Source organism: Poromitra crassiceps (genome assembly GCF_964638095.1).
Source record: "Poromitra crassiceps genome assembly, chromosome: 15".
NCBI lineage: Eukaryota > Metazoa > Chordata > Actinopteri > Beryciformes > Melamphaidae > Poromitra > Poromitra crassiceps.
The window spans coordinates 2,730,836-2,754,516 of NC_139634.1; the positions used below are offsets into that span (position 1 = coordinate 2,730,836).

Genomic DNA, 23,681 nt, shown 5'->3' on the forward strand with positions numbered 1-23,681 from the left:
TTAGATAGATTACTGCTACCACAAGTTACCACTATCAGAATAGAGAGAGTACATCTTAGATAGATTACGGCTACCACAAGCTACCACTATCAAAATAGAAAGGACACAGCTTCGATAGATTACTGCTCGGGCCCTGAAATTCAGTGCGGGATTGTGGGTATGGCACCTCAAAAAGTGACATAGGCCATTATTTTAACCCATTGATACCTGATGCAGCATTTGTGTGTGTATCCCTTTAAGACCGCAAACCGAGTCAAGTGTTTCGCAATCTTAAAGGGATACACACACAAATGAGGGATATACACGCAAATGCTGCATCAGGTATCAATGGGTTAAGAGGGTGAGGACATATTACGTTAAAATGAAATGCCTACATGGGACTTTTAAACTGGTTATGAAATACTGATGCCTCTGATATGACCTACGTGAGCAAATGAGACCAGGAGATTGGATATTTCTTCTTGGTTATTTACATGCATGCACTGGGCACGGCACCGGGGTTACGCTACAGGGAGAAGAGAAGCCAGCAGCGCGGCCAGTCGCTAGGAAAACCCGCGGCTCCGGCCTAGTGGCCTCGGTAGATCGTCCAATTGTGCGGTGGACGCTGACGGGCAGCAGAAAGAGAAGAGATGTGTGACAGTGAGTGTGTGTTGAACTTGTTCAGACTATTTGTCAGTGAATAAATGCTACTAGCCTACTGTAGGCTATATTTAAACATGTTTCTGATGTCCGCAATGAGCTTCCTTAATAAAATCTAATTGCAAGCCTGTTTGCCGCCGCTTGTCCTTTGATCTACGTCTCATCTCATCTCTTATTCTTTTTGCCTGCTCACCATCGGCTCCATAAAAGTAACGTTGATAAGATAAGATGCTATTTGTTAAACTGACTGAACATGAGATGCAGTGATATTGTCGCATCAAAGCACAGACACACGTAGCCTACAGTCTTTTAAAAGTGAGCCTCCCCCTCTCTCCTCCACACAGCGACTTTCATCCCCGCCGTCATCTCCGCAAACAAATCTCACAGCAGTTTAAATATAGCAAGCATGTAAAATATACAATACACTATAGCAAGACTGTCTGAACAAAGTGAGAACGATCTTCTAAACACATTGGCTACTCAGATATATGTCCCTGCATCTCATACGGAGATTAGATCGGTAAAAGGTTTGGACAGACTGGATTGTTTTTTCATCCTCCGACAGCACTGGATGACAGGTAGGAAGATTAATTACAGCCTATGACTGACAGCGGAGCAAAACTACGGTATAACGTTTTATTCATCGGTCATTGTGCCTGCCTACATCTACATATAATGTTACTGTTATGGAGCTGAGCACAGAGTAGCCTAGTTTTGCATGCCAGGCGGCGCGGCATGTGGAGAATAAGGGAAAATAGGCAAGATGAGACACCTCAAAGGACAAGCGACAGCAAACAGATTTGTAATAGAGAGCCCCAGGAACGAGTCCGGAAATCATCGATGCCAACACTCCTGGTTCTTCACTGTTTTCGCCTATGGGATTTTTGAATGGGTTTTTGGCGCGATGCTTCTAATAAGGTATCTGGGCAACGCAAGCTTAATCAAACGTGAACCAGTGTTCAGTAGGATAATCTTCACACATGAGGACCACTTTCATGAGTTTTTAAGCTTTTACATGCCGTTAAAAGGGCGGCTAGCTAGCAAACGGCTAAATGAGACTACACTGTTGAGTCAACGGGGATATTATACGTCAATAATGTCATCACTTCAAAGGACGAACACGGAAATTCTCTTTCCCTCACCTGGTTCAGCCCGGGGTAATCAGTGCACAGCAGCGCACACATCAACAACATGAAAGTGGTCCTCATGTGTGAAGATTATCCGGCTGAACACTGGTTCACATTTGATTAAGCTTGCGTTGCCCACAGACCTTATTTGAAGCATCGCGGCAAAAACCCATTCAAAATTCCCATAGGCAGAAACAGTGAAGAACCAGGAAGTCCGGGACTTCCGCGTTCCGACTACAAAAATACATAATCCCTGGGGCTCTCTATTAAAGATTTTAATAACGAGGCTTATTGAAGACTAGGGGTGTCAAAAATAATCGATTATAAGATGCATCGCGCTGCGGACCTGCACGATTCTGCATCGATTCACAAATGTCAAAAATCGATTATATAAAAAAAAATAATTATATAATCAAATTAAATATAATGGAAGTACATGCAGTTGTTTATTTTAATTATGAATCATAATACAATGCAATTCTAAATGCACTATTATTTTAAAAGTAGCCACACAGTGAGAAAAAAGAAAGTGAGAAAAAAAATCGTGTATTCGGGAAAAAAAGTGATGCATCGATTTAAGATGCATCGAGATGCATCGATAATCGTTATCGAATCGAATCGTAGCCCTCTGAATCGTAATCGAATCGAATCGTGAGGCCAGTGAAGATTCACAGCCCTATTGCAGACATCAGAAACATGTTAAAATATACAGTAGGAGTAGCACTTATTCACTAATACTCTGAAGAACACACACTCAGTCACACTGCTGCGTCACATCTCTGCTCTCAGGCAGCAGTCACACGCGGGGGCGATCGAGATCGGCGGGAAAATCAATCGTCATTTCAGCCACTGAGTCAGCAATATACGATCCGATCGCCAATCAGCACAACCCTACCACACACACCACACATATAAACACAAAGCTGCCCCTTTGTGAGCTCAATCTAGTTGTAACTACAATATTCCCTGAACCACAACCACAGATTTAGCTACTACATCAGCGAACTTCACATGTAGCACATGGTTATGCAACAAAAAGCTTATCCCTGCACTTAGGAAAATCTGAATGTATTGTTTTTGAAACAAAGCCTAAATTAAGGGACCAACCCAGTTTTCTGGTGGAATGTAACGGTTCTAAGTTACAGAATTGTTTTTGTGTTAACGTATCTGGGAAGTCAATTGGATCAGTGTATGATGAGTGAGGCTATGGCCCTCTCTGTCAATGGGAAGATCCACTCAAGGACAAAGTATTTGGTAAGAATATCTAAGTTCCTTGACAAGAAGAGTATGAGGGTTTTAGCTACGTCTTTAATTCAATGGCGCTATGAATACACCTGTATATCCTGGTACAGTGGTGTAACTAATAGATCAAAAGACAGGCTTCAAAAAGCTCAAAACAAACTAATGGGGGTTATCCTTATCCTCAGTTCAAGAACGCACATTAGCCCAATTCATTTCAAAGAGTTGAATTGGCTCCCCGTTGAAAGTAGAGTTCAACAGTTAAAACTCATCATGGTCTATAAAATATTGCATGACCTTTGTCCAAATGACTTTACTAAGTACTTTCAGTTTGTTCGGGACACTCATAGCCTGAACACGAGAGCTAGTGTAGCGGACTTGAAACTACTCACTCTAAAAAGCAAGGTGGGGAGAAGTACATTCCTCTATATGGGCGGAGTGGAACAAGATTCCTAACGAAATTAAGTCTGCAAATTCTTTGAACGGTTTTAAGAACCTTCTGAAAAATTCTTGCGTACGCTAGAGTAACATGCTGAGCCTTTCGTTTAAATGGTTTTTGAACTTGTGTTGCTTGTATCTCTTGTTTCTTTTTATTCTTGATTGATCTGTATTGTTTATTTGATGTTATGTGTTACTGTATGTCCTGTTTTCTAAGACCAGGGACCATGTTGGAAATAAGTGTCCGCACTTGATACATGTTTATCCCTTGGATTTTGTTGTCTTTTATATCCATAATAAAATCAATCAATTCGCTTTAGCTAATGTGAGCTCCTGTTGCCAAATCTCGCGAGAGTTTGTTGCTGAGGCAGACAGGTTTGAACAAAGTAAATTTTTTCCTCATCCGTCGGTCTGAAATATGCAATTTTTGTGTCAGAATGTTAAGATATGTGGCTTGTGGAAAATGGGCCCAATATTTACTTTGATGACTATGGGGTGAAATAATCTGTCACAATCTGAGATCAGGTTCACTTCCCCCATTAGCCACTTTTACACAGAAATCCCGCAATATTGGTGTAAAGAAGATCCGCCATTAGGCCCCCTCTGCACTTTTACACAGAACCAAGCAGCCCGCCATATTTCCGCCCCGGAGTGCTTTTACATAGCATCCACCCCTCCCGGATTGAAATGAGGCGTGAACCATGGGCGCCGATGAGTTTCCTTTATCCGGTAATTGCCGGACCGCTATAATTAATCAAAGTCCAGCAAATTAAAATGATGCCGGTCACCAAGTCCGGTGAAAAGAATCCCATCTCCGCACAATTTGAGTTGTATTAAAATAAACTCAAATTACAAATTACAGCTCCTCCTATTAAATAGCCTAAATTAATATATTTTGTGTAGGATAGTGTAGGCTATAAACGAAACATCGCCGATGTAGGCTCTGCGGAGCAGCTCTCAACAGTGCAGGCCTGATATTACCTCCATTGGCATAACGAAAGGCGTAACAAAATGACTCGCCATTCCGTCCCTGTGACTTTTACACCGGAGGCGAGACATAATAGTCCCACAACGATCACGGCTTTTACATGCTGTGTAAAAGGGGCTACTGACTCCAATAGACTCAGGACCTGCTGTTAGTCTCCTAAGGGGGCGTGGCAGTGGAGAAACCCACGTGACACAGATACAGGAAGTGACTGGATGTCAAAGTCTCTATAATCCATCGTCTCTGCTTTAACTTAGCCAAATGTTGCCTGTCTGCAAGGGCTCAGAATGAGGAGGTACAGAATATACCTCGTTATGTTCAGGCAACTTGATTATACAGTGGCCTACACACCACTGACCAGATCAAACAAATGTCAACAATCAGCAGAAAACAAAGCTGTGGATGATTGTGTTGTTCTGTGGTTAGGCAGAGAACCAATGCATGCAGAGAGAGAGACCTCTTTAGAGACTAGCTTGGTTACCTCGAAGAATGTCCTTAACATGAGGGGGCAAGTTGCCCTTTAACAAGAGGGGAGTTAGATTCTTGTTCCCCCTCTCATTTTCCACAAAATACTTATAAAGATTATTTATTATTTGTACCAAATGGGACCACACTCCCGTGCTTGACAGATGACCTACAATGCTAGCCTGGTTGTTATGGTTCTTGGTAGTTGTACCTGTGTATAGTAGTCTGAAAACAACTGATGAGATTTCACTAAGATCATGTTAATTTGACAGGCAGATCTTATCTGGCTATCCCATTTTAAGAGTGACAGATCTAAACCACCAGCCTTAAATGGTTATTGGCGCCAGGTCATATCTGAAGAAGTGGAAGAACAGGATGGCATCTTGTTACTACAACTCAGAGGATTTCATGTGTTTAACTGTTTGCAACACACTCATTAATTATTAGGTATTAATGTAAAATAAAGAGCAGATATTGCTTGCTTTGTGTAAGTAGTGTTGATTGTATTGGTGTGCACACACTGGTGAGTTTTGTTTTTAATTATCTTGACCAGGGGTGGCCAAACCCTAACCCTAAACATACAGAAATACCCATTGTAATAGGTGAGCACATCAATAAACTATGCGTCATATATTTATTTAGGTAGAAATAAAAATGTTGATGGCACAAGGGTTTTCTGGTCTCCTTATATTTTTCTGTATGCGGCCCACAACCCAAAAAGTTTGGCCACCCCTGACGACATTGCCGCTTGACATACTTCGAATTGGTGACAAAGTGGGAGATATCAAAAACTACAAAAACCTTCCCACATGTCCTACTTGTAAATGGCACTAGGATGCTGACCTAAATGGTAAATATGTCCTCCAATATGAAATGAACGAGGCATTTGTCCAGCAAGAATTTAGAAATTTACATTTCATTGTTTTGCTCTATCAATCTGTGCGGATTCTTTTTTATTCATCTAGTGGACTATTAAGGGGGGAAAAGTCTAACTAAATATGAAAGCTTCAAACTTCAGGCAGGCTGGTGAGATTTTTCTCCCCCTCATTTATTTATCATTATTAATCAGTTTATATGCATTGGGATTTGGGATGTACAGTACTTTCAGTTGTGTGATCAGTACACGCCATTAGTAACACGGAAACCAGCTGACACAATAAGCAGGTGTCATTTTCAACACTGGCTTAAATTCTATCAATTCAGGAAGAATTTGATTTTCATTTAAATATTGGTATAAAAAAAAGCTTCCATGAGAAAGCGGTCTTATAAATCCTAAGGAATCATTCATCAATGCACAATAATGAATGTGAGTGAACTTTCTGTCAGTGGAGAAACTGTTTCCATTTCCATTTTCAAAATAATTTAACTGAACTGACGCTAGCCCTAATTCCAGGCCTTAAAGTTCCCCAATAGTATCTCTGAACTATCTTTTTAACCAAATCACACACATTTAGGCTATTCTATGTGATTTCCTTTTCATAATTAATGTCATGTTTTCACTTCAATTCACTAAGCCTCCCCTGAAACTGTTTGGAGCCCCCGTGGGGAGGCCCGCCTCCCACTTTGAAAACCCCTGGTATAGACCAAATCAGAGCCATTAACAGAGAATCTTCTGTAGAGCCAATAAGTCTGGATCTGACATCAACATGGTGAGATGACTAACATTATAAAGATCAGATGACTTAGTCAACAGCTATGGGACAGGACTATCAAGTTAACTGAAAAACAACCACCAATCTTTCCTAGGATAATCCATATCTATAGAGAGCCAAAGCCACGTCCACTTCCGCTTTAGGCATAAGAACCAAGGGATTTCATCCACCATTTATTTTTTCCATAGACATTTCGTAAAGTGCGTATGATAATAGTTTTACTTGGTCAAACCAAGCGATTCAGCTATATTTAGAATCACGAGAGACCATAGAACATTGAAAAAAAAAGTTTTGGCCTGAGTGAAATGTATGGTCTCTCCTGAATCGCTTGGTTTTGATCTAGTAAAACTATTTTTATATGCATTTTACTAAATGTCTATGGACAAAAGAATGGCAGATGAAATCCCTTGGTTGGTATGCCTAAAGCAGAAGTGGGCGTGGTTTTGGCTCTTTCCAAGCGTGTCATGTATGTATGTATGCTTTGTACGGATTATTATTAATATTGGTTTTCTGAGGTAGAGACCCGGTATAAGGCCCATCTAGGCTTTCCCGTCTATACTGAGGTAGAGACCCTGTATAAGGCGCATCTACGCTTTCCTGTCTCTACCCACACATTATTTTGTAATTTTCATTTAGTCAGTTTCCATTTTTTAAATGTGCAAATAAATAAATAAAATAAATGGCTCTCACCTTGTTTCTGTATAGATCTAGGACAAGTTTTAAATGAAGTTAATCTCCAGACGTGTAATGTCTCACCTTGTTACAGTGACGGCCGATGCCCATGAGGAAGTTGTCTGGTTTGATGTCTCTGTGGATGAAGTTCTTTGTGTGGACATACTCAATTCTGCTGATCATCTGAGGACACAAAGGACACAGTTAAAAAAATTAGTATTAATTTTTTTTTATGAATAAACCACGTCATTTAAGACAAATGACAGATTTGTAAAAGGGTCACATTTCCAATACAGATGTTTAAGTAAGGGATAATGTACTGGTCATCATTGGAAAAATAACAAACAGATCACATTTATTGACTTTCTTTGGGGGGTTGCTCACGGAGGATTTTTTTTAACGAGACCCATAAATGTCGTAAAAATCATCAAAAATAGCCCACCAACAGATACACAAAAACGTGAGCATGTGTGTTTAATGTACTTACAAAGAACTGCCACGATCAAACTTTTGAAACATGCATTTAAAAGTAGAACGACCACACCGCGGATATATGACTCCGCCAACAAGTCAGCAGTGGACATCCATGTCTGTCCAGACTTTGACATTTGAGCCAAATGTGAAGAAATTTGGTCAAGGTGTTACTGAGATATGGCGTTACAGAGCTTGAAAATGGCGTCTGTGAGGTCAGTGACCTTGACCTTAGACCACCAAAATGTAATCAGTTCATACTTGAGTCCAAGTGGACGTTTTGTGGAAAATTGGATGAAATTCCATCAAAGCGAAACGAGCGGTTGTGTGAGGTCACAGTGACATTGAACTTTGACCTTTGAGCACCAAAATCTAGCGTTCTGGAGTCCAAGTGTGAGTCACAGTCACTGGGTTGGAAAATGCCGAATGACACAGCTCATGTGGGAGTAACGCAGTGGTTCCCAACCTTAGGGTCGCGACCACAAGTGGGGTCACCTAGAATTCAAATAGGGTCACCTGAAATTTCTTAAAAAACAACAACAAAAAAACACAATTTAATACTGTACTACCGAAGATGATTAGAGTCACTTGTGATGTTTTAAATTTAATTTATTTGAGTTCTGAGTTTAAAGTGATAATCTCTAAGATTTTGGTTTTGTTCTCTTGGATGAGACCTATGGCGATGAGTGGTAATTGCAGGTGAGATCCAAACAGTGATGCAGACATTACTAATAAAGGCTTCCATCAATCGACCATAGCCTCAATCAACATTGTAAATCAGGATTCTGAGAATAAAGTCAGAATTCTGAGATTACAGTAAAAAAACAAAACTCAAACCTACTAATGCTACATGTTACTTATTCCTTCTCTAACTACCTCCTACATGGTGCTAGTCTATCAAAATATCTTAGCTGTCAGTGATTGTGTTGCATAGTTGTTTTCTGTACTGTTGACAAATTGTGATATTGTAAGTCGCTTTGGACAAAGACGTAATGTAAATGACGTAATGTAATGTAATTCTGAGATTAAAGTCCGAATTCTGCGGGGGGGGAAAGAAGCATACTATGTGACATCACTGACAATGTCACTGATGATATTATCGATGGTGTACCGGAATTTGAATGTCTCGGGCCCCTAGATTTTTGTGACGTCAAAGTAGGGTCACAAGCCAAAAAAGGTTGGGGACCCCTGGGCTATGTCCATGTTCTTGAGTTGAAGGTTGGGGACCCCTGGGCTATGTCCATGGTCTTGAGTTGAAGGTTGGGGACCCCTGGGCTATGTCCATGGTCTTGAGTTGAAGGTTGGGGACCCCTGGGCTATGTCCATGGTCTTGAGTTGAAGGTTGGGGACCCCTGGGCTATGTCCATGGTCTTGAGTTGAAGGTTGGGGACCCCTGGGCTATGTCCATGGTCTTGAGTTGAGCCCTATTTTTTCAGGCGACTATGCTTTTGTTTTTCTCACTCGTCATTTTAACAACCCTCTGCGAATTCCACTGGGGGCTCCAAAATTCGGGGGAATTTGGGGGCCGTTTCTGAGACTCAGCATGCAAGGCAGCGTCTATCAAAGTTGACACTGCACGGCACGGAGAAATTAATTAACCCTGAAGCTTGCATTTCGCGTTGTTCCATTTGATTGCCCGGTCATACAAGCATGGTTGGTGCAGGGAATATTGAGATTATAGGCTATAGTCCACTATCATATCATTTTTAAGCTCAATAAACACAGATCTAATATTTGACCGGAATTTATTCCAATTGAAACTGAAATCATGCCGGACATGTTGACCGGCACCGTTTTTTTCTAGCGGAAACGCTGGTCTGTGAGTTTGTGCGAGTGTGTGTACCTGGTCTGCGAGCATAAGAACCGTCTTCATGGTGAAGCGACGAGAGCAGAAGTTGAACAGGTCCTCCAGACTGGGTCCCAGTAGGTCCATGACTAGGACGTTATAGTCCTTCTCCTGCCCATACCACCTGCCACAACAAGGGAGAGAACAGACTGGCTGTCAGTGCACCTTTCAACAATCCCACATAGGATTTTCTTACTTTGCTCTTAATGCATTAAATACAGGATGCAGGAATCCTGAAGTTAAATTCAATACCTTTTAAGACCTTTTTTTTTTTTGCCCTTTTAAATATATTTTAAGACGTCAGCGCCACTTTCATCGCATCAGCGATAGAGGTGTAAATCACAAGTTTCATCACGATATATTATATAGATCAGAGGTTCTCAAATGTTTTTCAGCCAAGGACCACTTACAAGATAGAAAATATACCGGGGACCCCCTCATTCTGATTTGTGGCTAAGCTGAATTGTTTCCACGGTAACGTGCTTGACTTTTAAATTGATAGGTTTGTTAGATTAGAATATAATCCATGAACCATTTTAGATTTAAAGAATACAATATTTTCGTTGAACTATGAAGCTTTTGCAACAACAAAAAAAGTTTTTATTTTTCTGAAAACTTTTCGCGGACCCCCTGGCAAAGTGCCACGGACCCCCATTTGAGAACCACTGATATAGATCATCTGATATCACAAAGTCTGCCATGATACAATATCGAGCATTTGTGCCAGTTCTCTGTGAACTGTAGCCTGGCTCCATTGAATGGGGCAGGAACTATAAACCATCCGTGTCGTTTTGCTCTTTACTGAAAAATGCTGCCACCAGATTAAAGAAAAGACACTATGTGATGTTGACGGATGCTTTTTATGTAATGTGCGCATTTGTTTTCCTTATTATTGGTCTCCAAAAAGAGGGCTCCGTCCAGCAGCTGAAAAAAAAAAAAAAAAAAAATGTATTTAAGTTGTGTTTTAAGTCTTTGCTCAGGCTCCTGCTACAAGCTTTAAGTAGCTTCTTTGGAGACCTGGCACTCCACACAATTGTATCTTGATGTTGATCTACATGTCAACTGTTTGTGTGTGTGGGGGGCAAAATAAATCTGAATCTGAATCTAGCTAGCGTTACCTCAACTCCAAAGTCCCTTTGGTTTATAGTGGGACTCCCGGCTAGTGCGGTTAGCTTAACGTTAGTCTCTCCCCAGACTCAAATATTATGTTGAATGGCTGCGCTCTGCATAGTACATAAGTGAGTCTGTGCCAGTTCACAGCCACTGCTGGTTTTGAAGGCGGGTTGAAATTGAATGAGTGACAGGTCGTAGCACTGATGAGAGAGCGGTTCGAAAAATGGGCTGCGCCTCCCGTGTTGTCTGATGCAAAGTCGTTTGATGACTGATTGGAGAGGACTGAAGCCATCACTGGCATATGACTGGCCAAGTGAACGGTTCCCTCCCATAACCAGCCCTCTGAGGGAAAGTGTCCCAGACCCAGAGAGAGCTCTGCAGCATGCAGTAACGTAGTGTATCAGCGTAAGAACTCTCATGGGTCTGGTGTTAAGACTAGCTTAACGTTAGCGGGTTGTTTCAGACAATCCCTGGGCGTTTCATTTCGGGTAAAGGGGTTTCCATTAGTTTCTATCAGGTTTCTATATGTTTACGTCAGCTCTGTGAGTATGAAGTGCTTTTGCGGGGCTGTTTGATCACAAGCAGTTTGTCTGCCAAGCAGGGTGGCCTGAAGTGTAGGCCGTGCTACACAAGCTAACACTCGCTAAAGACAACAGCTAAAGTAAACAACAAACAAATCCGCTGCATCATCGCCAGGTTTGGTTTAACGTAATGGCAGCTTAGACATTTCCCCTCCTCTCGGAACCCGTGCGGGACATGGATTGCAAATTGCAACAGCGTTGTGACTCGTGATCATCTGAAACTGAAAAGCAGCAACATACTGGCGGCAGCCATGTTTGGCCAGGCAGCTGCGACGTCACGAGCGTGCGACAAGAATAGCTCCACTTCCGAGGCAAAAACAAAGCCTGATTATCGGCTGTTAATTTATCTGAAAAAGGCCATTATCGGAATAATAAATAATAACGCAAAATGGCCATATCGGCCGATAATTTATCGGTCCGATAATTATGGTGCATCCCTACTTTTTAATACTTTTTAAGGGCCTTAATTTTCCCTAAATTGATTTATTAACTTTTAATACTTTTCAAGACCCCGCGGATACCCTGAAATATAAGAGAAACATAAGAAAACATTCATGCATCATGCAGTGCCGGAAATTAGGCAGGGGCCAGGGCAGAAATGTCCCCCCAAAAATCACAGAATGCCCTAAAAACAGTGATCTTGGGTACAAAAATTGCCCACTGGGCAATTGAGGGGCAGGGAGGGATGATTAAAACAAAAATGTATCCACCGCAGGTTACCTAGGCCAGGGGTTCCCAAACTTTTCTGTCCAAGTACCACTACGTACCAAACCAAATTTCCCAGGGACCACTTCCACTGCGTATACCCCCCCACCATAAAATAAAATTAGCTGATATAACCATGCAATAGCAGCAGAAAGGCTAAATGATCATATAAGGCACCCGGACACACACACACCTGTCAATATTAGGCTGTGAAAAAGAGGACCCCTTTAAAAAAAATCCCCTCGCCAAAATTTTGCCTAACTATCAAGTGTTACTTACATACCTTCCTGACAAACTAGCATGACATGGTTGGTACAAATCGATTCCTTAGGTCTTCTAGTTTCATATGATACCAGAAACTCTGGCTGTAAAACTGAGCCTGCTGCAGCCTCTGAAAATAATCGCGATTATTATCTCGTGACGTCACAAGCAGCTGGCGAGACATGATGGCTGCCTCCAGTGTGGCTATTGACAGTTTCAAATGATAACAAAACGCTATTGCAATTTGCAATACATGCCCCGCAAGGTTTCTGAGATGAGGGGAAAGTCTAAGCTGTCGTTACATTAAACCAAACGTGGGGAGGAGGCAGCGGATTTGTTTAGCGTTAACATACAGTCAATGTAGGGCTGGGCGATATATCGAATATACTCGATGTATCTCGGCGTGTGCCACGTGAGATGTAGTAAATGACTATATCGTGAACATTCGAGTATAATTGTCGCGCATTGTTTATAACTAAAGGCGCCGGCATGACTCGCTTCATGTTTCCTTTTGTCAGCTCTCCCTCTCTCACACTCAAACAAACAGGAAGGGGGGGGAAATCACATGCATACGTCAAACGCGTCAAATTAACGTTACACACGACACAACAAATAAACACACATTTCCCAGTGTCTCTGCCATCACACTGGACATCAACACTAGCGTGAGACTTCTTCCCCTCCAGCAAATATACATGAATGCTATGCTTAACGAACATAAACATTAACATCTTACAGAAAGGGAGAGAGCTAAGCTAAGTAGCTAACAGCTAAGGGTGTTAGCTAGCCGATCTGAAAAGCATGTAAACAACGGTGAGATTAGTCAGAGAGTCGGTAAAAGGAGAAGAGACCCGCGAGTGCTTGTGCAGAACTGGTGCACGTTGTGTACAGCGGGTTAATGAGCCACTGTGATGAAGATTAAAGTGAGACTGCATCCTTTCCAGTCCTGCACATGACACGTTCAGGAGCCGTCGGTAAAGCGGAGTCACATTTTCGAGGAGCTGCACGCACCCTCCGCCGAGCTGCGCCGATAGGACGGCAGGCTGCGGCGACCCCCTCGGCGCCGGCGATTCCGCTTGAGCATAATTTGCGCTTAACCCATTGATGCAGCATTTGCGTGTATATCCCTCATTTGTTTGCGTATCCCTTTAAGACCGCGAACCGCGTTAGCGCGGTTCGCGGTCTTAAAGGGATACAAACACAAATGCTGCATCAGGTATCAATGGGTTAAGGCACGCAAGTGTGGCCGTTTTAATTGTGCCGTTTTAATAATAAAAAAGGCCAAGTCCACTTACCGGGACGCGCCGGCGGCATTAAACAAGCGCATCCAGTTCAGTTCAGGGAAGCCTCCACTCCCCCACCTCCTCCTCCACTCCACTGCTTCTCTGAACTGGGTGCGATTGTTTAATGCCGCGGGCGCGTCCCCCGCGGGTGTGAAGTCGGCTGTGTTGTGAAAACTTTTTAAGACAAAGAAACTTCACGTTCTTTCCTGTTTTCAACCCAAAGTGAGTACAAGTCTTCAACTGTGAATTTAACTTGCCTGTTTCCAAAGTGAAAGTTGGAGTTGCTCCATACTAGATACAGCAGCTGCATTTCTCTAGCCATTTATCCTAAACTCTCTCTAGGTTCAAAAGCCCACGTGAATCTAACGTTATATCAGCTAGTAATTCAGTCAGTTTTCTGCCAGCTAGTTAAATTCAACACACACGTTGTTGGTGAGGATCTGTAACGTTAATGTTATTTGTTTTGCGCCGTTCAAATTGCTGGTAGTGACAGCCACTGCCCACTTCAGTCACCTGGCTCTGTGCTGTAGCACAGAGTAGGGCTGTGCGATTTTGCCTAAAACTAAAATTGACGATTTTTTCTCTCAAAACTCGATTTTCGATTTCGATTTCGATTTTTATACTATTATACTTCTCTAAACATTTGTTGCCCTGCAGAGCTCTTTTTTCCATAATTGACAATTTACGCTTTTACTCTGAAGGTAGAACAACTCAACTTCCTGTTTTAGCTTGCCGCTGCTATGCTTAACTTCCTGGCTGTTGCTTGCTAACTTGACACTGGTGGATTTGCGTGTTCCTCCGTGAGATAATTATATTAGTGTCTAAGCGACCACCCGTGCTCGGAGTTATATCTGTACTAGAATAACACAAAGTCACAACAGGAATGCGTGGAACTGCGATAGCAGTTAGGGGGAAATTCAGACACACAGGGACAGGTGAGTCAGCTGAGGCTGATAACTTACAGCCATGAATACAGCCAATCTATCAGTACTCGGTAGCCTCACGTGTTGTTTTGTTATTATGTGAACTGTAAAGGTAACGTTTCATCGTCCGGTGATAACGTCTGTGTTCGTGTGCGTGCGTGAGTGTGTTGTGGCAATCGTTATCTTGTAGGCTACAGCCCGCAGTGCAACAAGCTGCGCTCAGTGCTCACTCTGTGCTTTTTGGTCGGAGGTGTTGAAATAAGTCCATTGCGCTGCTGTCTTTAGCCAGTATCACAGCCTCTAGAGAGACTTTACAGCAGGGAGAATGGACAAGTAGCAGCATGCAAACATGAGAGAGAGCCGCCCCGCGTAACGTACTTACCCTAGTTAAAGTGAAAATTAAAAAAAAAAAAATAATAATAATAATAATAATAAAAAAAAAATAAAAAAAAAAATAAAAAAAACGATTTTACGATTTTCATTTTTTTAACATCGTCCTAACTAATTAATTCGATTACGATTCAAAATCGATTAATCGCACAGCCCTAGCACAGAGCAGAGGCTAATAGCCTATCCAAGCCCGCTGGTATCATAGAGCTCAGCTGCCGTGTGTTATTAACGTGAACGCATTGCAGCGGCTAGCCAAATGGAATTACAGCAACGCAGCAACTTAATAAATAATTCATTATTCCCCCCACCCTGCCATCGTCCAAAAGGATGTTTCACTAGTCGACTAATGACGTTATAAACGAGTACTCGAGTACCCGCCCCATCCCTATTACTGAACAGTACAAGTACATCCAAACTAATTTCAGGGTTCGTACGATCATGACAAACCTGGAAAAGTCAAATTTAAAATACAATTCCCAGGCCCTGGAAAAGTTATAGAAAAAGTTTGGGAAAAGTCATGGGAATTGGTTTCATAAATATTTTCATGTCGTTAATGTTTTACACCGAGTTTAGAATAATTCATGTTTGGGGTTCTCAAACTTTTTCATCTTGGGACCCAAAAGATAAATGTTGTCTCCCCCTGGGACTCAAACTGAAAAAAAAAAAACATACTGTAATGAGTTGCCATGACGACCCACCCCCCACGGGTCCGCGACCCAAATTGGTTCCCGACCCATAGTTTGGGAAACTAAGAAATAACGTTAACAAGCAGGCACACGCTCAATAACGTTACATGAAAACTAGATTGGTGGTGGCCTGACACAATTCCATAAACTCGGTGAGGGAGGTAGGCAGACTAGCCACTTGGTTAATGGAGAAATAGGCTGCATGCCTACACATCATGTCATGGGCAACTGCAACAGACCAAAACCTGGCCAAGCAAAATGCAGGTTGTGTTGCCGCAAAACATTCAATATTTTGAACATGAGAGAGAGGCAGGGGCATTAACGAGCCACGCGCAAATGATGCAAACCTCAAAAGCACTGCTGCTCATCAAGGTAACGTTAGTGTCTGCAACTCCCATCACTGGACTGGGTTTCTTACCACAGCGAGGGAACTGCTATCACCCAACAGCACGCCTCTCTCTCGTCAGCTAACAGTACAAGCAGGCAGCGATAACTGAAAAATTAAGTCTGAACTGTGGAAACTGAACTGTCCAAATGTTTTTTAGGAGGCTGGCAATGCAAGGCTGTCATCAAAATAAAACATCCCCATGTCTGTAAATTACTGCTTGCAGTTGCACTCAGAGCATGTGTGTTAAGAATTGCCTGTGTGCCTTGACAATAAGGTGGTTCAAAATGAAGTGGTTAAATGCAACCTTTTTTTGATTGAGCAAGCCCTCTTTGGCAAACCCCATGAAACAAACAAATGCTAAAATTAGCAGCAAGCTCACGCTAGCAACAGCATGGAAGCATTACACACTAAAAGTACATAATGTAAATATTGCGACGTCATTCTAAAAATTCAACTCCAGGGGCAATTTATGATTCCCCGACGAGCATCGTTGAACGTCACGTTACGTTCCATTATCGCTGGATGCTGTCACTCATAAAAGTTATAAATATTAAATACTAGGCGACCGGAGATGGCATCGTGCGTGCAGAGACAACAACACAGAAGCCTTGCTTTATGGTGGAAAACGAGATATGCTGCCATGAAGCGTGGTGGACGGCGAGGGATTTCATGAAGTTCAATGAACCAGGCGATGAGCTTCAATGAGCTCAGCTGACAGCAGGAGTAAGACAGACATGCGTTTCACGAACACATGATCGCACAGTGAAACGTTGAGTTTAGTTCATTGACAAACCCACTTTTATTACATAACGTTAGAAGTGGAACACGTTATCATTGACAAATCCACTTTTATTACATAACGTTAGAAGTGGAACTTGTGGTTAAGTGTAGGGATGCACCGATCCACTTTTTTCTGTTCCGATCCGATTCCGATATCTGAATTTGGATGTCTGCGGATATCGATATTATTCCGATATCATCGCTATTTTTTTCTTGACTATAGATTACAGACAAAAAATTGGCCAATTGAAAAAAAAATGAAAGAAAACTACAACTTGCAAAAAACAAAATGAAGAAAAATATACAAGGCAAATGAGGGTGCTTATAAATCAAATGAGCACTATTTAGGCATTGCTGTTTTAAATAAGGGCCCTCTGCCTGTAGCTGGCTCCTACTAAGATACATTACTTAGTGTTTTATTTCATAAAATTAGTTGTTAGGTACCTGGTTCATAATATCCCACAATAACAAATGGGTCATTAGATATTTCCAAAACAATTTGAAATGATTTGTGAAAAGTAATAAATATACATTTATTTGCCAAGATATGTCTTGTATCTTTATTTTTAGTGAAATGATTTGTGCAAATGATGCTATGTATGTGAGGCTACCATTAACGTTACTGCTATGATCTGATGCTGACATCAGAGAGGGCGAGAGAGAGAGAGAGAGAGAGAGAGAGAGAGAGAGAGAGAGAGAGAGAGAGAGAGAGAGAGAGAGAGAGAGAGAGAGAGAGAGAGAGAGAGAGAGAGAGAGCAAACGCCAACAGCCAGGGCAACACAGACAACTTCACAGTAATCCCTTTAGCCTTCATGTTGTCTGCTGGAAGTTTATTCTACTTCTGGAATGTTTCTCCTAACACCAAAAAGCAAGACAGCAACGTATAATGTTTGCAAAGCTGTCGTTCCGAGTGGTGGAGCTCCGTTGCGTTGTCTGAAAGCCAGCAGCCAAAGAGACAGACAACACAAGCCGAAAGGAGACACTCGAGTAACTCGAAGATGCAGAGTAAACTTCCAGCAGTCAACACGAATGCTAAATGGATTAGTGAGAAGTTGTCCGTGTATCTATTATTTCATATCTTCACGCCACGGGCATATTACGTTAGCCCAGTCCGCTCAGCTGAGCTCTGTGTACAGCCAGTCACAGTGCTGCGGCCGGCCTGGCTGCTACAAGCTACAGGCTAGCGATCTGCAAACTGTGGAATGGAATTTCTGGAGACTGGAACGGAGGCGTGCCTCATGTTACTTGGGCTCATTCAGCGCGAGCGCGAGCCATGTAAAAACTGGCTCGGCCGCACACGGCACGTGGATCGGCAAAATCCGATCCATGCATTACGTCGGTATCGGCACCCGATAACGATATTGGATCGGTCCCATCCCTAGTCAGGTGGCTACTTGTAGCTCAGCTACAGGAGTCAGACATACATGCGTTTCACAAACACAAACAACTTCATGCTCGCACAGTGAAACGTGTTTAGAACACCTTATCACAACAAAACAGCATGTGGGACCAATGAACAGCTTCTTGCTGTGTAATGTACTGTACGTCAGCAGCCTCTCTCTGTCTGTCTGAGTTACCTGTGTCTGTCTGTGTTAAGCCAGCGTTAGGTAGAAATGGGACAGTAGGATTAGAGAAATACATTGTCGGTTTGGCTGGTTAATGTCAAATCAAACCGGTTCCGGCTCGTACACCGGACCGGACAAACCGGAAATGGACCCTTGCTTAGCCGGGCAGTGAAGCCGTTTCCCCGGCCAGTCCCTAGGAAACCGTGCCTGCCTGCGGCCTAGTCCACTCTCTCAAACGACCGTATTGTTGGCTGATCAAGGGGATCGATTTTATTCCACCAGAGGCTGAGGGCAGCAAGAAAAGACTGTGGAAATGAGGAGAGTTTGGGAAGGTATGCTCCACTCAAGTCTCACGTAGTCAGACCCACTCGAGACAGACATGCTCCTCCACTAAACACCTCCGCCGAGAACTCCCGAGTTGAAGCGAATGCATACGAACACGTGTGAAGGGAGAGGGGAGAGAAGCATCGTTAATGCACTGCAGATCCACACTCAGAAAACATTAATAATTCATCACGTGACAAAAGGATTTGTTTTCACATGCTGGTTGGCCAAGGCCAGAGCAAGACAGACGAGATTCGCCGTACAAAAAAATAAAAACGATTTTTTTTAATTAAATATTAATTCCAAAAATAATAATAATCAAGTTGTATTAATATTTATGCAAATTGAATAATATTCGAATACAAAAGCCCTATAATCCACTAATATTCCCGTTTACATGCAGCCGTAGCTCACCCTCCCCGACACGTGAGGGAGGGGGGGAGAGAGAGAGATGTAGGTAGAATCAGCTGAGTTTTTCTGTTGAGAATAAACAGAGCAGCGCTATTCTTACCAGCATCACTTGGTCCATTTCAGGAGATTGCTGCTGGAAAGTTTGGCGTTGCGATATTTGCACATCCAAGTCTTTCATAAAAAGTAGGCTAGTAGCCTATTTCATTAATAAAATAAAAAAATCTAAAGCATGTTATTGGCTAAGATAACCATCTTTTAATAGATGTATTTTAAAAACTCTCTTAACGGACAAGCCTGTCTTTTATTGTCACACGAACACCACAATACATGCATGCGGCCACAACACACTCATGCTGACGGTGGCCGGTGAAAAGTGTCCTCTGCATTTAACCCATCCAGACATGTCCTTTCCTCCGAGGGGCAGGCCAGGAGCAGTGGTCGCTTTCTCGTACAGCGCCCGGGGACCAACTTCGGATGTTGTCGTCACTGGTCGGATGACGATGACGATCTGATCTTCTGCATGTTTTTAGTGGGGGGTTATACACGGAGGAACCCCCTGGGGGAGCACGGGGAGAACATGCAAACTCCACACAGAGAGAAAGGCCCTTACGACGAGATAACCCACCTGGGCAGTAGGCACTGAAGATATGGGGGGAACACAACCACAGCGCCCACAGTGTCCCAGGCGAGAATCGAACTCAGGACCTTCTGAGGCGACAGCGCTACCGACTGCGCCACCGTTATATTAGATTCTCAATGTGCATGAATGGATAATGGAATTATAGGCTACTTGTTTTTTTAGCCAAATACTCTCATTCATTGTTATATTGCCGAAAAATAAAATAATAAAATAATCGGCGTTATATATCGGCCATTGGCCACGCTGCTCTCTAAATATCGGCATCGGCCATTGAAAAACCCATATCGGTCGACCTCTACCGTACTTTAAATAGATGTTTCTCATCTCCTCCCGATCAGAACTCTGATGTGTGCTTTTTTTGAGGTGTTGAAATAAGTTTGCTGCGCTGCTGTCTTCAGTAGCCACTAGCCACGACCTTTAGAGAGACTTTACAGCAGGGAGGGACGAGGAAGCTGCACGCATACATGAGGGAGAGCCGCCATACTGTAATTACCCTAGTTAAAGTGAAAATCAATTTGACACTTTTTTTTTTACATCGTCCTAACTAATTAATTCGAATTATGATTGAAAATCGATTTATCGTGCAGCCCTAACCCTACGATATCGCCGGAACACTCGGAATGCATCAGGAACCTCGCAGTGAGACATGTGCGTTATGGAGTAGTGGAGAAAAGTGTTGTGCAGAGATCTCATGTTGTGAACGCAGTGTCTGGAGACCTGTGCGTGCTTTTTAGGCAATGCCAATTCCTGCCTCAGGTTCTGCTCTTCCGCACGCCACGCCACCCCCCCTCACCCCCCCCTCACCCCGCCCGCTCACTCGTAATCAGCAGAAAAAACTGACCATTCCCCAATGTTTCTAAACAAAGATCCCTCATGTCTAGAAGGGTAAAAGCAGCAAATAAGCTGCCCTGTCTAACCGGCCAGGGTCCAGACTTCCATGTTTAGAAGTGGCTTCAGTGATAGCAGGCGGCTCTCTTGTGTTCGCAGTAGGCTCTAAAAGAGCTGTAAGGGTCCCTATGTATAAGATTATTATGCTGAGTTGCATGGTGGGAATTACATGGAGGCCATGATGCCCTGAGATCCCTAAGGCCACCTTGGCAGTGCCCTGCTACCAGCCTTGTACAGTCAGTTGCTTTAAAAGCGTCAATGGTCTCAGTTTAATGTAGCCTGCCCTATGCAAAGGATGTGTCATTGGCTCATTTTACACATTTCAGAAAAATCGCTCTTCACGATGTCAATAGAGCAATGGCCTTTGTGCCCTGGCATGTGGCCTCAAAAAATATGCGACGCCGAAGGCCAAATGGCCTCGCCCCTAAAACGACTGGGTTGCCTTTATTTCTGCTCAGCAATCTTGTCCACTACACACTGATATCAGTCTACAACTACAAGGTTACTAATCCTAACCTAAACCAATGCACAAAGTGTCAAATATCCATATCACAACTATCAGTGGCATTTTGTCTATGCATATAAATCCCCCCAGTTTTTAGACAGTGGGGGCAAAAGTTGCCCCCAAATATTATTTAAATTTCCTACACCAACAGCCTGTGAAAATCCTGCTTACACGATCAACTACTTAAACCAAACAGTGGTCCATCTATGTGTGCATGCATGCATGTCATTTGCTCATATTACTTAGCTTTGACTTCTGAAATTGCTGGGTTGTGGTTGCAGGAGGGTGAAGAGTGGACTTGGAAATGGACTTTTGTTTCTAAGACCTTCAAAGTTGATTTTAACTGTGAAACTTAACATCTGAATCATGTCTAACCTACGTTCACATGCAATCCTCGTGTACATATTCAAAGAAAATGCTATCATAGCAGAACTTGTATGGTATGTTATGTTGTCAACATTTCCTCCAAGGTTTTGAATGGGCGGTAATTCAACTAAATTGCAGCTGAGGCCAATCAGGCATTATCCAAAACTATTACACGATGCCAAGTGTGTCCACTGCGTTACAAGGTTGCCTCTCTCAACATTTACTCCAACACAACAAAATACACCATCAGACACACAGGGACAGCCTATTGCTAATGCGGGGCCTACTGTTGTTTTGGCTGCTGTGCTCCGCCCGCCGCCATTTTGTAACAGGGCAGAGCAAACACAACAAAAGAGGAGCGGCCATTTCCAACTGCTCACTAGCTTCTCCCCAGCCGCTGCTATCTGATGGCTAACAGCACAGATCCAGCTTCAACACGACGGTTACTAAACACAAACCTAAAACCATGCCAAGTGTCAAGATTAAGTTTTTTTTTGTGTTGGTATAACGCTAGATACCGGAATAGACTGGCTAGGCAGATTAGCAGCGCTAAGGCCATGGACAAGCAGTTACTACAGCTGTCTCTATTTACCAAGGCACACAGACCATTAGATCAAACAAGACAATATAGAAGACGACTCGTGACATCACTCTATTGACAATACACACGACACTACGAAAATGCATTAGATAATGTATTGGTTCTTTTTACCTTATATGTGGAATCCCAACGCCTCCTTGTAGGATTTTGTACAGCTTGCTTTCGTATAATAACTGTGGATGTCTGGCTTTCTGTGATTCCAGCTTTACTGCTACCTCCTGAAAACCACACACATCATTGGTTAACGTTATTATTTTGAAGGCACTGTCGACACTGCACCAGCTACATTGCTAACTGTTCCATAGGGAAATGGCAACTGTAGATTTCAGTTCAAGAACGTACCTCTCCATTTGTGATGTTGATGGCCAGATATATGTCACCAAAAGATCCCGATCCGATTTTTCTGACGAGCTTGTATTTTCCACCGACTATAAACTCGGCTTTGGAGCCGCTGCTGCTCGCCATAATATCCACCGATCTCCACCCGAGTCACTGAAGAAACTCTCTGGCCCAGATGTCAGCAGAACATACAGAGTCCTGGCCTGGCTGTGCTGTGCTAGCTGGACCACCGAGGCTGTGAGGGCTAACAACGTTACCTTCTAGCTAACGATATTACCGTCAGCTAGCAAGCAAGGCAGGAAAGTGTTCTTCCTACTTACTTCACGAAAAAAGTACAAAATGCCTTTGTTAAAATAACACCACCGCGGGGGACATGAAACAGCCCGCCTAATTTACTATATACTCGTCCGAAAATGAATCCCAATAAGCCGTTGGCCTTCGACGATCATCCAGAGCCTCCAAGTAGTCGCTAGCCAAACCTAGCTAGCACCAAGCTAACGTTCTCCACCGCGGAAAAAAAAAAGTCCGAACCTCCTTCGTGTTGAAGGGCATCAACAGCAGCCCTTTGTTTAATCGCGCGTCCGATGTTACTTTGGATTTACACTCTGTCGTCTTTAATAGCGTTTCTGACGAACTTCAAGGGCCAGCCGTCTTTAAAAAAGCGCAACCGACTCACTCCGCCATCTTGTCTTCACTAGCTTCTCTCGGCTTTCCGCTGGAAGCGATTAGCTAACGTAGCTATCTGATGCTGCCTTCATGTGCTGTCTGAAATAATGGAATTACGACTTTAACACAAGAACGACCCAATGTGGTAAATAGGAAGAAATGGAGAATAATGGATGCGTTGCACCCTGTCATAACTGATAACGTTAGTTGGAGGAAAAGTTATGTATTATAGCAATTTTACATCAACTTTTGGTTATTACATTGATTAAAGTATTATTTGCATAACTGACATGTATTTTATCTTGTTCATCCTGTTGCGACGACAAAACTATCCTGGTTTCTAATAAGTAGCAGGCTACATTAACTACAGCGTCCGTTTTGATCAGGGGTGGGCAATTATCTTTCCTGGGGGGCCGCATGAGAAACCCAGATTGTTGCCGGGGGCCAAAAAAATATTGTCATGCTGTAACCTCTAATTTTATCACTAGATGAAATTATAGAGAACATACTATACACTTATTTTCAGCATTTATTATATTGAAAATCACTCCAAACAGCCAATTTAGGTAATTTAATTAGATTTATTTTTCTTCATAAGTAAAATGATTGGTTTATCTTAGATGCCCTGAAGGTAGCATTAGCCACAGGTAACGCGCACAGGATCACCTCGGGAACGCGCACCGTTTTTTCCTGTGTTTCAAGCAGGCGTCGCGGAGAAATACGTCAACATGA

General features: G+C 42.8%; 1 protein-coding gene across 2 annotated transcripts in view; it reads right to left on the minus strand.

Moving 5' to 3' along the window:
• Positions 1 to 22,992, minus strand: part of csnk1a1 (casein kinase 1, alpha 1) — a 65,460-nt gene extending 42,468 nt beyond the window's left edge. For both annotated transcript variants that reach the window (XM_083652402.1, XM_083652401.1), the window contains exons 1-4: positions 22,287 to 22,992; positions 22,056 to 22,162; positions 9,532 to 9,658; positions 7,302 to 7,400 (exon numbers count right to left, since the gene is read on the minus strand). In XM_083652402.1, coding sequence (XP_083508528.1) covers positions 7,302 to 7,400; positions 9,532 to 9,658; positions 22,056 to 22,162; positions 22,287 to 22,409 — 456 coding nt within the window. In that variant the 5' untranslated portion in view covers positions 22,410 to 22,992. The remainder of the gene's footprint in view (positions 1 to 7,301; positions 7,401 to 9,531; positions 9,659 to 22,055; positions 22,163 to 22,286) is intronic.
• Positions 22,993 to 23,681: the final 689 nt, after the last annotated feature.